General features: G+C 37.9%; 1 protein-coding gene across 2 annotated transcripts in view; it reads left to right on the top strand.

Annotated features, from left to right (window-relative positions):
- Window positions 1–8,856, top strand: part of cttnbp2.L (cortactin binding protein 2 L homeolog) — a 74,463-nt gene extending 65,607 nt beyond the window's left edge. For both annotated transcript variants that reach the window (XM_018252564.2, XM_018252563.2), the window contains exons 15-23: window positions 497–652; window positions 751–938; window positions 2,864–3,042; window positions 4,105–4,304; window positions 5,238–5,420; window positions 6,031–6,088; window positions 6,540–6,672; window positions 7,119–7,217; window positions 7,954–8,856. In XM_018252564.2, coding sequence (XP_018108053.1) covers window positions 497–652; window positions 751–938; window positions 2,864–3,042; window positions 4,105–4,304; window positions 5,238–5,420; window positions 6,031–6,088; window positions 6,540–6,672; window positions 7,119–7,217; window positions 7,954–8,190 — 1,433 coding nt within the window. In that variant the 3' untranslated portion in view covers window positions 8,191–8,856. The remainder of the gene's footprint in view (window positions 1–496; window positions 653–750; window positions 939–2,863; window positions 3,043–4,104; window positions 4,305–5,237; window positions 5,421–6,030; window positions 6,089–6,539; window positions 6,673–7,118; window positions 7,218–7,953) is intronic.
- Window positions 8,857–15,256: the final 6,400 nt, after the last annotated feature.

Here is a 15,256-nt window from a genome sequence, read left to right as displayed (position 1 = left end):
GTCCCCATGGTCCCTGTGTCCCACAGATATCTGCAAGAGAAAAGGGGATTTTGTGTTACTCACCGTTAAATCCTTTTCTCTTCAGCAGTCTGTGGGACACAGGGCATCCCGCCCAGGAAGCGATTCCTCAGACTGTTATTCGCCATCAAGTGGTTGTTTGTATATAGTTATGGAGTTCTATTTCTTCTTGGTTAATTCAAAACTGAGCTCCCCTGCGGTGAGTGGGGGGTATAGCTTAAGGGGGCGGAGTCAGTTTTTGTTCTAGTGTCCTGCCTCCTGAAGGTAGAAGCTAAACCCCATGGTCCCTGTGTCCCACAGACTGCTGAAGAGAAAAGGATTTAACGGTGAGTAACACAAAATCCCCTTTTGTGACATTTCTTATTCTCAATTAACTCTACACTTATTTTGGAACATTAATAACATACTGCCATTATCACTTGTGAATCATTCTCCATAACCTCTCTTCTGTCCTAATGATCTGGCTATTCTGTTTTAGGTTGCTTGATCCCTATTACGGATCCACCTCCGTATAAAAAGAAAACCATTATTGTCTTGGAGAACTTAGAAAATGCTTCATTGTCAGAGCTACTTGGGGACATAATGGCACCTTTGGAAGATCGCAGCAGTGAAAATCCGTATTATGTTCAAAGAGGTAAATTCAATATAAATTAAATTATGAGGACATTTTTAAAATACATGTTCTTTGGTGCATTGTAATATCTGAGCATTTTTTGTATGTTTTTTTAATAGCAAATGGCTTGTCAGATGCCTACTACTTCCATGAAGGTTGCTTTTTGATGGGAACTGTTGCAAGACCCCGCTTACAAAGCTCTGAGCTTTTGGTTCAGCAGCATTTCCGCTGGGTTCAGCTGAGGTGGGATGGAGAACCCATCCAAAGTGTGCTCCAGAGGTATCTGAAAAGGAAAGCTGTCTATCAGGTGATTTAAACACTTTATTTTTGCATTTGCAAACAAACTCATTACAAACCTTAAAAAGGAAATTTACTGCTTAAAATGACAGCTTCACTTTAAAAATTACTTATAGGATCCTGTAAAGAGAAAAATGGTTTAACTTGGAATAGAGCAATGTGATCTTGGTCAGAGCCTGTAGTTGCAACAGCATATCCATGCTTAGAGCTGTGTTATCTTGCCAAAAGCCACATCTGCAATTGCATCGGATATTGTAATGCTGTAGGGCTCTGTAACAGGGTATAGATTACAGATCAAAAGATCTGGGACAGTGATTCAAAACTGTAAGGCTGCACCCTCAAGGGGACCCAAAGCAATGGAAGGGGGTGAAATCATGGCGCATTAGTGTTCATTTTGAAGATGACTTCTTGTTTAATATATTTGATCTTCCAACACCTATACAAGGGTGTTTTTGTATATCTGGCACTTGGAACTATAAGGTGCCTGTCCACATTTTACTCCAAATATGTGATTTTGGTCACTGCGATTACTATAGGCCAACTGCCGTTTAAATGGCAACAAATAATATAATACATGTTTAAAATGTACTTCTATGAAACCAAGTTACTTACATAGCTCTCAAAAGGTGCAAATACAATTTGTGCGAGTTGTAGAATGTTTATGGCACATGTGACTATTATATAATCAATATATTTTTACATTTATATACATATACATTTATATACTGCATGTATTCTCCTAAATCCCTTTTTAAAGTAAAAATTATGTATTTTTATATATGCAAAAGTACGTTATCAAAGTGTATGTACCTCATTTGCACATTATTCTTCAGATAATAACATTTTGAGATGGGCAAACTATGGACACTTATTTCATCTAATTTTGGCTTCTCTTTTATTTTTCACTCCCCACTAATGGCAACAAAAAACCTCTATGAAGAACACAGCACAAACCAGAGGGATAGTATAATAAATGGGCCTTGTGAACAACAAACTTTTTGCCTATTATTTTAGTCATAAATTGTTTGTTTTTTTTTTATTGTTATTTTTTGAGCTAAATAGGGAAATTAAACTACTTCATGTTTGGGTCTTGAGTTTACATAATTAGATCCCTGTGCATAAAGGACCATTGTTAATAAACAGTCACAAGAAAAAATGAAGGGAGCAGGTTATAATCTAATTATCTTCCTCACAAGGACCAAACATGGAGCAGCTGCAGTTTCCCTATTTGTCCTGTTTAGTGCAAGCAATATCAAAAACCATACATTTTTTTAAACAATTGGAAAAAAGTATATTCATCACAAGCACTATTCATTGCACTAATTTTGAACAAGAGGGTATACTAGACTGTAAAATGTAAAAGTTGCTCAAAGCAGGTGTTAAATATAGGGTTCCCTAATACACCTTATTGATAAACTCTGGTTTTGCCATGCATTATGGGTAGGTACTGGTGCATAATCATGTATTGAAGACACTCAGTTCTGCTCTCTTGCACTTGTACCTAGCCATATGTAAATGATCACTCAAGTCTCTCACATAAACACATGCAAAATGTTTTCACCAACAAATACTTAGCAACATCCAGTATTTATGTGTCTCTCTAAAACACATGGGCATATTCAGACTTTTTCTGTCTTTCTTTTTGTATGCTTACAAATTGTAAATAAATGATATATGGGTCCATCTGACCTTTCCTACTCCAACCTTGCTTTTTGGCCAAATCATGCTACTTTTATGCTTTTCAGTGTTGTGGTAAGCAATGAGTTTTGCATGCAAATTACTGACATTGGGTGACTTGGCTGTTACTCCAGGTGAGGGGTTAAATCCATGTAAATCCTGAAAATTCCCATCAATTTGTCATGTCTTTATTAATCACCTACCCAAACGCAGAATGGTCTGTGTACTAAAATTGTACTACATATTTTAATTTTTCAGTTTAAAGGCCAAATCCCTTCTGTTAACGATCCAGTTTACAAAGGAATAACCTGGGTTTGTGCAGCATGGCACCAGCTGAATTCCTGCTTGTCTCGTTTGGGCACACCAGAAGCCCTTATTGGCCCACAGCTGTTCCTGTCTTGTCCAGTAGTTCCAGGAAATGAGCATATAATAGTAAAGTAAGTGTTATTTCCTCATTGAAACTTTATATGAATATAAAGTTATTATAATGCAATACTGTTAATATATATTTGCTTTTTTTGCTCACAATTTTAATATAAAGTATAGACTAATAGGATAGGCTAAAATACAGAAACAGAATCAAGCCCCCTGGGATTTTTGGCTCTTGAGTCCATCGGTATCTAAAGGGGCAGTATATATCCCCCTTTCAGAATGAGTGAATGAATAGGACTTATGCTTAACATTGTTTTTGCCTATTACTTTAATCATGAAAAGCTATGGTTTTTGTTATTTCTTGAGCCAAATAGGAAAAATCTACTTCATGTTTGGTCCTTGTGAGGTAGATAATTAGATTACCAGTGCACAGATAACAGAAGTCCATTATGCAGGGGGATTATCTGTGCTCTGGTAATGTAATTCTCTACCTTGCAATGACCAGGTAACTACAGGTGTGTGTATAGTTCCTGTGCATAACAACTGAGAAACGAGCAACTGTGCAACAAGTGCTTCTTTTTTTATTGGACCCATTTATGGCTGGTTGACTCAAGAGGAAATACAAAAGCCATTTCAACAGGTGCAAGTAAACAAAGGTCCCAACGATCAGATCAGAATGGAGGCTATACAGGCGATTGGATCTCAGGACCGCATCAACTAACAGATGTGGCCACGATCCGACAGGATTTTTTTACCCTGTTCGATCGACATCTGGCCGACTTTCAGCCAGAGATAGATTGGGAAAGCCCGTCAGAGGGCCCTACAAACGGGCCGATAAACTGCAGACTCGGTCTGTCTGCCTTTAGACTCAAGAAACTAAACTTTCACTTAAAGCAGCGCAAATGCTTTTTCATAGTGAGAGCATTGAGGTTGTGCAATATTTGTTGGGTGATGATGTTATGGCAGATTCTGTTAATGCCTTGGCTTGGAAAATTTTTTAGCATAATATCCAAGACTACAGCGATCGTAAGATCTACAGTTAGTTTAATATAGGAATGTGTGTGTATATAGTTTATATATGTGAGTGTATTGATGCACAACCGTGTATTTTATTTTTCTCATTTAAGGTGGATGGCTAAATTGTGGAATGCAGTTATTGTTCCTAAGGTTCAAGAAGCTATATTATCCATAGCCTCAGTGAGGAGACCTTCCACACACATCACAGGGGCTAAATCTGCAAGTCAAGGTCAACAGGCGGTGGTTAAAGCGGCTCTGAGTATTCTCTTGAATAAGGCCATTTTACATGGCTGTCATCTCCCAAGAAATGGTAAAAACATTTTGTTTTAAGCCTATTGACATATATTCTTTATCACATATTATACTAATAGCTGCATTGATGGGCTGCAAGAGATTGTAACGTCCAAGGTTTTTAAGCATCTGGAAAAAAAAAGAGATTTAAGTTGCAGAAATATGTATTTAAGCTATTTTATTATATTGCGATTTTGTACTTTCTACGTGAAAACCTTACAGACATAAATAATGGAAACCAAACTTACCATAGGTTGTCTGTAGATAAGTTTCATACTAAAACACAGGTTGGAAGCAACTGGAAAGTGAGTGCAACAGTCTGCTGAGCGCTGAGGCTTGTATTATGAGGAGGCTTAAACCAATACACAATGAAACAATAAAATTGGTATTGACACAGAACGCTGGAGTAATGCCAGAATCTATAATGGGCAATATAGCAGAACAGGCTAAAACAAACTGGAACTGATCGGCACAACTGGAACTTGAGACAAGATGAGATAAGATAAGATAAGAATGAATAGAACTGAGACAGATCAGACATGAAGAGGATAAGGACTGTGAGACACATGGGGGAGTAACCTCTCTGCCATCTAATGGAAAACAACAGCTGACTAATTAGTATGCTGGGCACATCCATTGGTTCAGTCTATATACTGAATGTCAGATATCACAATCTGTGCATCTCTGACATTTTTCTATGTTTACTTGAGTAGTCAGTCTGATATGCTCACGTCTTCCATTTAAAAACTGTAAGGTTTCATATTCTTATATTTCCATTAAAAAAAAAATCTTTTATCCCAATCTTGTTGAGGCTGGTATATGGGATATTGGATATGCCACTGCATATCCAATGCATTCTATTAAAACATATGGTGAAAAAAAAATGCTGTCTCTTTATGATTTTGTTTTTACTTTTTCAAATTAATTTATGAGGTTTGGTTTGTTTTGCTAGATCTTGATCAGTATATAGCTGACTTCAAAGGAGGCAACTTTTCTTTATCGATGAGTTCTGCCTACCAATCAGGAGGAAGGAAAAGGGGAGATAATGGAGCCTGGAGAAAAGTCAGTACAAGTCCTCGAAAGAAATCCAACCGTGTCTCTGCAACGTGGAACAAACAGGAAGGGAAAGCAGAAGGTACATTTTTATATTGCTCTGTGAGATGATCATGAATGATCATTTTTCTTCTAGCCTTTTCCCAACAGAGAAGAGAATGAATTTCCGAAATACATTTAGTATGCTCGGTGTAGAATGATGCATTCCCTCTAGGTTTCTAAAGCCATAAAACACATACTATATATATGCTTGTAATACCAACATTTAAGACAACGCAGATAATCCTTTTTTATTCAAGTTAAATAGTAGTAGTGTATCTAAAATACATATTTGCCCATTGTAATCTCGGACTGTCTACTTGGACCTGTTTGCTTATAGGCTATCTGAGCATGCCTACCATCAGCACTGAGTGTTTCTCTTTTAAGTATTTGTTTTACACTGTATACACTCTTACCTGCCCTTGCCATAGTTAATTTGATGAACATGTACTTTTGCTAATACTCTAAAGCTGTACAATATTCTTGAGATGTATGCTACCGATTTCATCATTTGGACAAAATACAAATCCTGTTCTGTAAGTGTTTATTCTTTTGCCAGTTTGTGACTCTTCCAACAGTGCACAAAAAAGCACCTTTATATTCCCTACCCTCTGTAACCAAAGCCCTTCTTCTAATGATTCATTTTTCAACAGTGGAACTGCCCAAGAATGACGTGAAGCAAAGGAGCATTGTGTCACTGGCCAAGAGGAAGTATGTTTGTTATACTTATTAGAAAATGTATTGTGCTATAAATAGTTATGAAGTCTTATAAGTCTGTTGTTCATAGTCACCAGTCCCACTGCTGTGTATTCAGTAATTTTCCATTCACTTTCCTTCATGTGATGGATTAACAGTGCAAACATATAATGTTTGATAGGTGTCAATTTACTCTTTTAGATCAAGGTGCCTAATTTAATGAGAGGCAACTCTGTGTCATTTTTATTTCAAGTGCCCTTGAATTATTGATTAGCTGATGAACTCATTCCTACTGAGAACCCTTTTATTCAGTCACTTTCCATTTCTATGCCAAAGCACATCTGAAATCTAGACAAGATATTCCATAAACCAATAGCCCTTGAGTGGGAAATACATTTTATTTGTTTTTAAAAAGGTATATGTGAATCATCCACTGAATCATTTAGCACTTACATATGTTTCCCAGGCCTCTGGAAGAGAACCGTCCCACGCTGCTTAATATGGAGCAACGATATTTAGATGGCTCAGATGATGAGGTTGATCTTGTAAAAGAACTGCGGACGATGTGTTCCAGTAAATCAGAACCAGACATCAGCAAGGTATCTTATGCTTTGTATCTTATGCTTTTCTGCATATCATTAGGTTTGTTGTTTGTTCCGTTTACATGAATGGTGTTTTTTCGTAAATGATTCCATTTAAATGAGTGAATGAGGAGTTGGTTAGTAAAAGAAACCATATTCTGTATATAAAGTACAACAGCTGAGTCTAAAACAATCATGAATGCCCCACTGTTTGGAGTCCTGGTCGGCTTTTCATGGATGCCTGTTTTACATTGGCTTGTATTAGAAGACCTCTTGGCCTTGCACTGACCAGACTGCACCAAGTGAAATATATTGTATGTAAAATCTGTGCTGTGAAATTTAAAATGTGCTGGATGATTTAATATGGCACACATGCCTGCAGTGTTGAGGTCTTCTCTGCTCATCACTGTGTGCAATTTGTTCAGCAGTGTGAAACTATTAAGGCTCCTGTGTTCTCTTTGCAGATTACAGAATTGGACAATTGTTTAGTCATATTTAAAAGTCCTACAAATGACCAGAAACCAGCAACTGTTACTGAGCAGTGTTTCCAAAAACAAAAAAGAGTAAGTAAATATATTGAAATTCTTGTAGTAATGTGTCCTGGTCTCGAATATACTGTAGTGATGATTGTCCAGGTCACTTGAGCTGTACTAACTAGTCGGTTAAAACAGCGAAACCATTTGAGGGTACTGGGTTTCTGTTGGTACTGAACTTGGGGAAAACATGATTAATGTTACTGTTTCCAGCATTTATTTCACGTGTGCCATTGTTGTCTGCTCTAAAGCTGTTGATTGCCAACATGCAAAAGCTCTGACCACTTGTAATTATCTGATCTAACACCCATTACAATTTTTCTTGCCCAGATGAAGGGTTCACTTTATATTACTATGTCCTGTAATTGTGGGGTTCAGCTGGAATTAAATAAAATAACTGCATTTTTCTAGACGTGTCCGCGATTTTTCACATGATCTAGTAAGCTCAATGTGCCATGGTAGAATCACTGAAGGAAAAAACACAACAGATGCTCCATTGGAGTAAATATAGTACCAGTTAAAATGTGGGTGTGTCTTACTTCAGTTTGTAACATGTGCATTTAACTGTTTTTTTCAAACCGTGACCTGAGCCATTCCAGCTCTCCTGTCTATGTAAAAATATTTCCTATTGCTGTTATTATTATTATTATTATTGGGTTGTGATTTTTATAATCTAGGGCTTTGTAGACATGAATGTATAGCATTTCCATCTCACACATGAAATGATATTGTAAGATGTTAATTCCCAAATGTTATTGTCTCTCAGGATGTGGCCTGTCCTCATAGCAGCAGAAAGATTTCAGAATCCAGCTTTCAGAAACCAAAAGCGGAGCCCGTGAAAGTCAAATCCTCGCTCCCTGTACCTCGAAACAAAGTTACCACATGTGTTCCAGCAAACAGAAGGAGCAGCAGCAATACAAGGCAGAAAGAGATCAATAATGACTCACACAACGAGATTTGGAACTTGCACAAAAATATTGAGATTAATCATGCAAATAAATAAGTTGTATTTCTACTGTTTGGCTAATCAGCCATTTAGCTGCAAGAAAGGCCTTGAGCATTCCAGGCCTTTCTAGCAGCACAAGGTTGAAATGTACAAAAAATTATAGAATCATTCATGTAAATAAAAAAACAAGGCATTTCCCTATAATGTATTATGTATATGGGTCCAAAAAAAATGGTGTAAATACTGTTTATTACATATTGATGTAACAGTTGTGATAAATATATACAAAATTCTGTATTACGGAATCCTTTTACTACTTTAAATCTAAAGATTTTTTTGCCAAACTCGTAACTCATTTCAATGGTTTCACTAAAGGAGAAATATATATGGGAATGTAAAAACAAAAAAAAAAGTACTGTGTAAAGTATTCCCTTGTAGAAGGTACAGTATTATTTCACATTCAATCTACTTGCACCTACATAAAAGTATTTCTTTAAATTGCATTGTTGTACTTAAAGCAGTTAAAGATCAGTGGCAATAATACAACTAACTAGACCCATAAAAGCATAATCAATGCACCTTTTTACACAAGCCATATGCAGTATGTTGACTGTTCTTTGACATGCCTAAAATAGTTTTAGCTTCTTGTGTAGTACCTATCTTGTGTTGCATCTTTTATTCTGTAGCAAAATAACTCCTCATGCAATAAAAAGAACTACCCTAGCATGCTTTGAGTTTGTTCTTACAGATATAACATGGTTTATGCACTGCCTCTCTGCTTACTGGTCACCAATGGCTGATGTATGAAGATATTAATCCTGTGTTGCACAACCAAGGAAAGCATCCCCCTTCAACCCTATTCGGAATTTCAATTGAGCTTCCTGGCTCTTGTGATCATCGAGTCTGGTGTTCTGTACATATAAGTTTTACTTGCTTCAGGACTGCCTGCTTGCTAGGGTAATTTGGACCCTAACAACCAGATAGCTGCTGGAATTTGAAAGTGCCACTATCTTTAAACAAACAACCTCTTTTATACATATATTTAATCTCATTCTCCTGCATGTATTATGTCTTTATCTGTGCCTTGCTCTTTTATCCTCTGGATTCTTCCACTCCTCTTTCTTTCACCTTCTTAAAGGGATTCTGTCATGGGAAATAATGTTTTTTTTTACAAAATGCATCGTTTAATTGGGCGGTTCTAGCAGAATTCAGCACTGAAATATATTTTTCAAAACCAATTTTTTTAAATTTAATTTTGAAATCTGACTGTGTCTAGACATGGTGTTAGTTTTCCAGGTGACTTCAGTCATATTTGCTTATACACTCTAGTCACTGTTTACTGCTGTGCTACAAGTTGGGAGTTATATCACCCTTTCCCTTTCCCCTCATCAGCCCTTCAGCAGAACAATGGAAATGTAACCAGATAACAGCTCCCTGGCATAACAGCTCCGTGGTAAATATTAGAATAACACTCAGCAAAAATCCAAGTCCCACCGCAACTCCTCCAGTTGAGTGGGAAAAACAATAGCCTGTCCAAAAAAAAATAGTAATGTGCTGGCTCTTCTTAAAGCATAGGATCAGGCAAAATGACCTGAGATGGCTACCTACACACCAATATTATAACTAAAAAATGCATTTATTGGTTCAAGAATAACATTTTAAATGGTAGGATGAGTTGTGTGCAATGTAAACAGCTTCATTTGGTAATAAAAACTATACAGGTATGGAACCTGTCATCCAGAATGCTCAGGACTTGGGGTTTTCTGGATTATGGATCTTTTCGTAATTTGGATCTTCATACCTTCAGTCTACTAGAAAATCGTGTAAATGTTAAATACACCCAATAGGCTGGTTTTGCTTCCAGTAAGGATTAATTATATCTTAGTTTGGATCAAGTACAAGCTATTGTTTTAATATTACAGAAAAAAAAGAAAATAATTTTTAAATATTTGGATAAAATGCAGTCTATAGGAGACAGCCTTTCTGTAATTTGGAGCTGTAACGAACGTACCTGGTGGTCTAGGGGGGGGGCGACGGGGACGCCTGTCGCTCCCTCGACGGGGACACCCGCCTCGACGAGCGGCTTCCATTAGGCCGCAGGCGCCGGCATCTTAGGGCACGCGCGGCGCGCTCTGGGGTTTCTTAAAGGCGCAGGCGCGCTGACGTTGTGACATCAGCGCGCAAGGGTGCGCAATTCAAAAACTATTTAAAGCCCATTAGGGCTGTGGGACCTTGCCCGTGATAGGATTTAGTTCCTGGTGCTTCTGAGCTTTGTGCTATATTCTGAACCTGTTTGATTCCTGTTTTTGACCCCTGCCTGGCTATTTGACTATTCTGACTTCTGGATTCTGACCCTTGCCTGATTATTGACTACCGCTTCTGATTAACCCTCTGATTGACTCCCTGGTTTGACCTTTGCCTGTCTGATAACGTTTGTTCTCTGCCTGCCTCGACCCGGCCTGATCTGACTACTCTTTTGCCTAACGCCTTGTACTGCGATCTTCTGTCCAAAGACTTTGCTTTACTGTCGTGCCCCTCTGCCTATCCAGAACCCTCATCTTGCACCTCTCGTTTAAGTCCAGGTGGCATCCAAGTAAGCCGAGGGCTCCTCCCGAGGCCCAAAGGCGGTCACACTACTGGTGAAGCACGAGCCGAGACCAGGGTGCCTGGTGTTTGTTCTGGTGTTGGGTGCCGACCGTGACAGGAGCTTTTTGGATAACAGTTTTCCGGATAATGGACCCCATACCTGTACCATAAAAATCATGACCGAATCCCTGTCTGCTTTGCAATTTCCCTATTCTGCATCTTATTATCCTTCAGCTCTTACATTTCTACTTATTGTTTTTTTTCTGTTCTTGCCTTCCACATTTTTTGTAGTATTTGTGGGGCAGATAGACTACTGGAGGCAATGACATACTGCTTGATAGGCCAACATAATACTAAATGCAATAAGTGCTTGCAGGGATGAGAGACTGTATGGCTGCAAGTAATTGACTCACTGCTTGTCTGTGCTAGTCTGCTGGAGTCAGTTACATACTCTTTCAGAACTCTCTTGCACAACATACGCAATTTACTGATAAGTAGGAGTGGGATGGTTTCCCAGCCCTGCTTTAGCCACTTCATGTAGGAGTGCAGCCATCAGTTTGTTTTTATTTGTGTCATGGCTGAACAGTGTCAATAGTGTGTCGTGAAAGGGATTAACTTTCATTCTATCATGTTTTTTCTTCTACTGTTGCCAATGTTTGTACTTAAAAGAAAAAAACATCTTAACTGAGATTCTGAATGTGTGTTACATTAAACTATATCTGTAAAGGATCTATGACAAAAATCTCTAAAAATCCATTGGAATGATTGGTGTTTCCCAGTGTTTGAGTGCCTCATGGTTTCCACAATAGAAGCTAGGGAGATATGCGATTAAGGTGAGCTAAGTAAGAGAGAACTAAGTCAGAGTATTTTCAATAACTAAAAATGGATTTTTGTTTAACAAATAGTGACCAAATGAGATTATTAAAAGGGTGGGGTATCTGATGACACTATCCCCCCATATGTAATTTAAGACACTAAGTTTGCCCAGGAGTAGTAACCAATAAGATGTTTGCTTTTAAACAGGTGACCAGTAAATACAACCTGCTGATTGGTTGCTGTTGGTTATGTCTCTTGGGCAAACTCAGTGCTTTTAAAAGAGAAGGCAATCCATTTTCTACTTGGGAGTGCCAAAAGTTTCTTCTCGCAGCTGTGCTTGCGCACTAAAGCAAAAAAACGTACTTTAATGAAAAAGCCGGCTATTTCATTCTACTGCTACTACATGTGTCTGCCCTGGGAAATTGAAGAGTGAAGAAGCAGAAAGACAATTGCTCCGTGGTGCTCACTGGTATAACCCTGGGCCGATGCAGTTTTCTGCTGATAGGAGCACAAGCTTGGGGTGTCGGGCAAGTAGAAACAATCACTTGGGGGTGCCTAACTTGTTGCATCCCAAGTAAAAACACCTTTGCTTTTCATTTAATTACATAACCCCATATGTCTTTGGAGCCATGGTCCTCTCGGGGGAAAATGTAATACCGAAACTCTGGCACCTACATTCCATTCTAGTGAATAAGGGATATGTTGCTCACTTTGTGTCCAGACAGCATGTTTTCCTTTCAGAAGGGAACTTCCCTATCCAGTGGCCTAAAACTCTCATGTCTCTCTCTTTTGTTCGGCCTTTTCTGTGTAAAAGGAAACCAAGCTCATAGTTTGAAACAGAAGAGAAGTAAGTAGTGTCCCTAGCCTTTGTGTGTTTATGAAAGTGTCTGCACTTCTGTCCTCCCAAGACCTTAGAACTTTCTAATTCTAACCATTTACTGTTAATTACACTATTTCTTACGACGCTGCAGGCAAAAAATTCCTATAAGTGGGAAAGTAAAATAATTAAGGTCACAGCACTATTAAACTGCAGCGCAGCAGGTACGTAAATGTGATGTCAATGACTGCTTCCATCAAAGCACTGTACATTACATTTGTGATTGTGTAAGACATAACCTTCTTGCCCTGTTAATGAATAGTCATGCTGCACATAATAAGTATATTGAGTAACTTGCTTGCCGTTTACACATCTATATAAAAGGCGAGACCGTCTCCTGTTACGTGATCATCGAAGCCTGCCATGTGCAAACTGCATTTCCTCTCTCATTATGTCACTCTAGATTTGGTTTGTTAGCAAATGTAAAACAAACAATATTAAATATCCCGATCCTTCTACGTGCATTAAAGCTGGTTACAAAGGAAGAATGGGGAAGTGGTACCAAATCTGTGGCTGATGCTGAATCCACAAAAATGACGCGCTCCTGGAACATTACTGTTTTATATTGTTAAGAGCCCAAATTTGTAGCGATTTACTTCATTAACTTTTATTTTCCCTTCATCATCAACCTTCGTATGTCTTTCCCTTGCCTTTTTATTAAGGTTAATACCCCAGGTTAAAATTCAACTTTAAACAGACATTTGCCAGTATTCTTTTCTTGTATATTATATACTATTAAGATCAGCTTTGTGTTAAAGTGTGACCTGGCTTTCCTTTACATGGGGGACTTTAACAGAGTGAGGTCTACTTTTAATGAAGTTATCACAATATATCAAGTATATATTTATCAATATAAATATATAAGTATAAATAAATAAATTCAATTGAATTATCAGTGTCATGGAAAATACACACTGACATAATTAGAAAGGATGATTAGATGGTAATCACATCAGTCTCACTCCTAGGACCACATTTGCTAGGGATGACCGTTCTGAAAGAAGATCATTCCCAGGAAAACTGCATCATTGTGTTGACATTGACAGGATGATGGGTGTTAAACACAAACTATATCCCAAAACTCTATAATGAGGTTAAAAAGCTAGTTTGTATGTAACATGGAATTAAAAAGATAGGCATACAGACCAACTGGTATTCGGCCTTACGCGTTTCATACCCTCTGGTAATTATTCATAGGCATGATGATGGGTGTTGTTGTGATGGAAGATTGTATTGCCAATAGCTATTTGAATCAAGATCTAAAGGCATGTGTATATTTATAGTGTAATAGTGTAATAGTGTATAGATGGGTCTGCTTATACTGTATATGTGTTTACAAACATGCTGGGGGTCATCTGGAGGGATTGACTTGTCTTTTTTTCAACCCAAATTAAATATATAAATCATTTCAGTATCCCTTTAGGTTAAGAACACCAATTTTCTATCCACCAGTTGCTTTTAGGAATCCTAGTATCGAGATATAAACCCACCGTGTTTCCCCTCTGTATCAACTTGCAGGTAATATTACCTCTAGAGTTACTCTCTATAAATTTAGATACTAAGACATTGAGGTCTCGATTAGTACAATTAAGAAAATATCTAGTTACGTTAGTTTCCTTCTTAGTGCTCAAGCAGCATGTGTCAGACTTGCCGGGAAGTGCATCACTATTACATCACTGCAGAGAATGTTTACTTCAGAAGAGCACCGATTGTTGGAATAGGAAAGAGTATGGTGTGGAGCTGAAGGAATGGGCAGCGCAAGGAACATCCAAAAGTTGTCAAAATGGTCTTAAATCCTCATTATAGAAGTAAAGTGCTCTGGACTGAAGAGAAGCAGTGAAGGCTGAAATATTTTAAAGCTACAGTATCCCTCATTTAATATCAATTGTAGGAATTTATGGATTGGTTGAATGATTCAGATTCTAACACGTCTTCAACATGGAGTTTCTGAGCTAAATGATATCCCCAGTCCACGGAGGCCCAGAATTTGCTGACGTGGTATCTAACTTTACTTAAAGGGTTAATTGGGGTTGTTTTTATTACTAAATTACACCGTTTACATTATAAATAATTAACATTGGTGTGTAGGCAGCCATCTCAGCTAATTTTGCCTGATTCTGTGCTTTCAGAAAAGAGCAAGTACTTCACTATGGAACTTCCTTCAGATAAGCTTTTGTTTCTCTTACACAGGGAAAGGGTGATATTACTTCAACATGCTGGACAGCAGTTAAGAGTGTCTGATGTTTATCAGGGCAGAACTCGCATGACTGAGGGCACCTGGGAAACTAAGAGCATGTCTAGTCCCATGTCAGATTTCAAAATTAAATCTAAAAAAATCTGTTTGCTTTTTTGAAAAATGGATTTCAGTGCATGATGCTGGGGGAGCACTATTTAGTGATGCATTTTTTCCCCATGACAGAATCCCTTTAAGTTATTGTGTCTAGGTCTACCATTCCAGTTGTTACAGTAGTGGGATGTAATGAAGTGCTTTGTTGCTAGCTGTTGTTATCTTCTGATCACCACTCACCAGATCTAAATCTTCCGGTTGATCATAATCCACGTTTTTTGGCACCCCTGCCCTAAGACATAGTTGGACTCTGGCCTTATTTCAAGTGGACATCACACTGAACAATCTTATGCTTTATTTAATACAGATGACATTTCTAAGTTGGTGAATAAATGTAAATTTACAAATATTGTTACATTATGTTTGGCAGCCCATTAACTTCATTAAAAGTCATTGCTGTGGCCAGCTGATTATAATACATACAGTATGTGAGTTGTACTTTCATGCTTATCTGCATGTTTATCTCAGTAGGTTACATCTGTGATTCGGAAGAGGGT

This window comes from Xenopus laevis, chromosome 3L, assembly GCF_017654675.1.
Source record: "Xenopus laevis strain J_2021 chromosome 3L, Xenopus_laevis_v10.1, whole genome shotgun sequence".
NCBI lineage: Eukaryota > Metazoa > Chordata > Amphibia > Anura > Pipidae > Xenopus > Xenopus laevis.
Note: the sequence above shows the minus strand (reverse complement) of the source record. Positions and strands in the feature narration are given on the sequence as shown.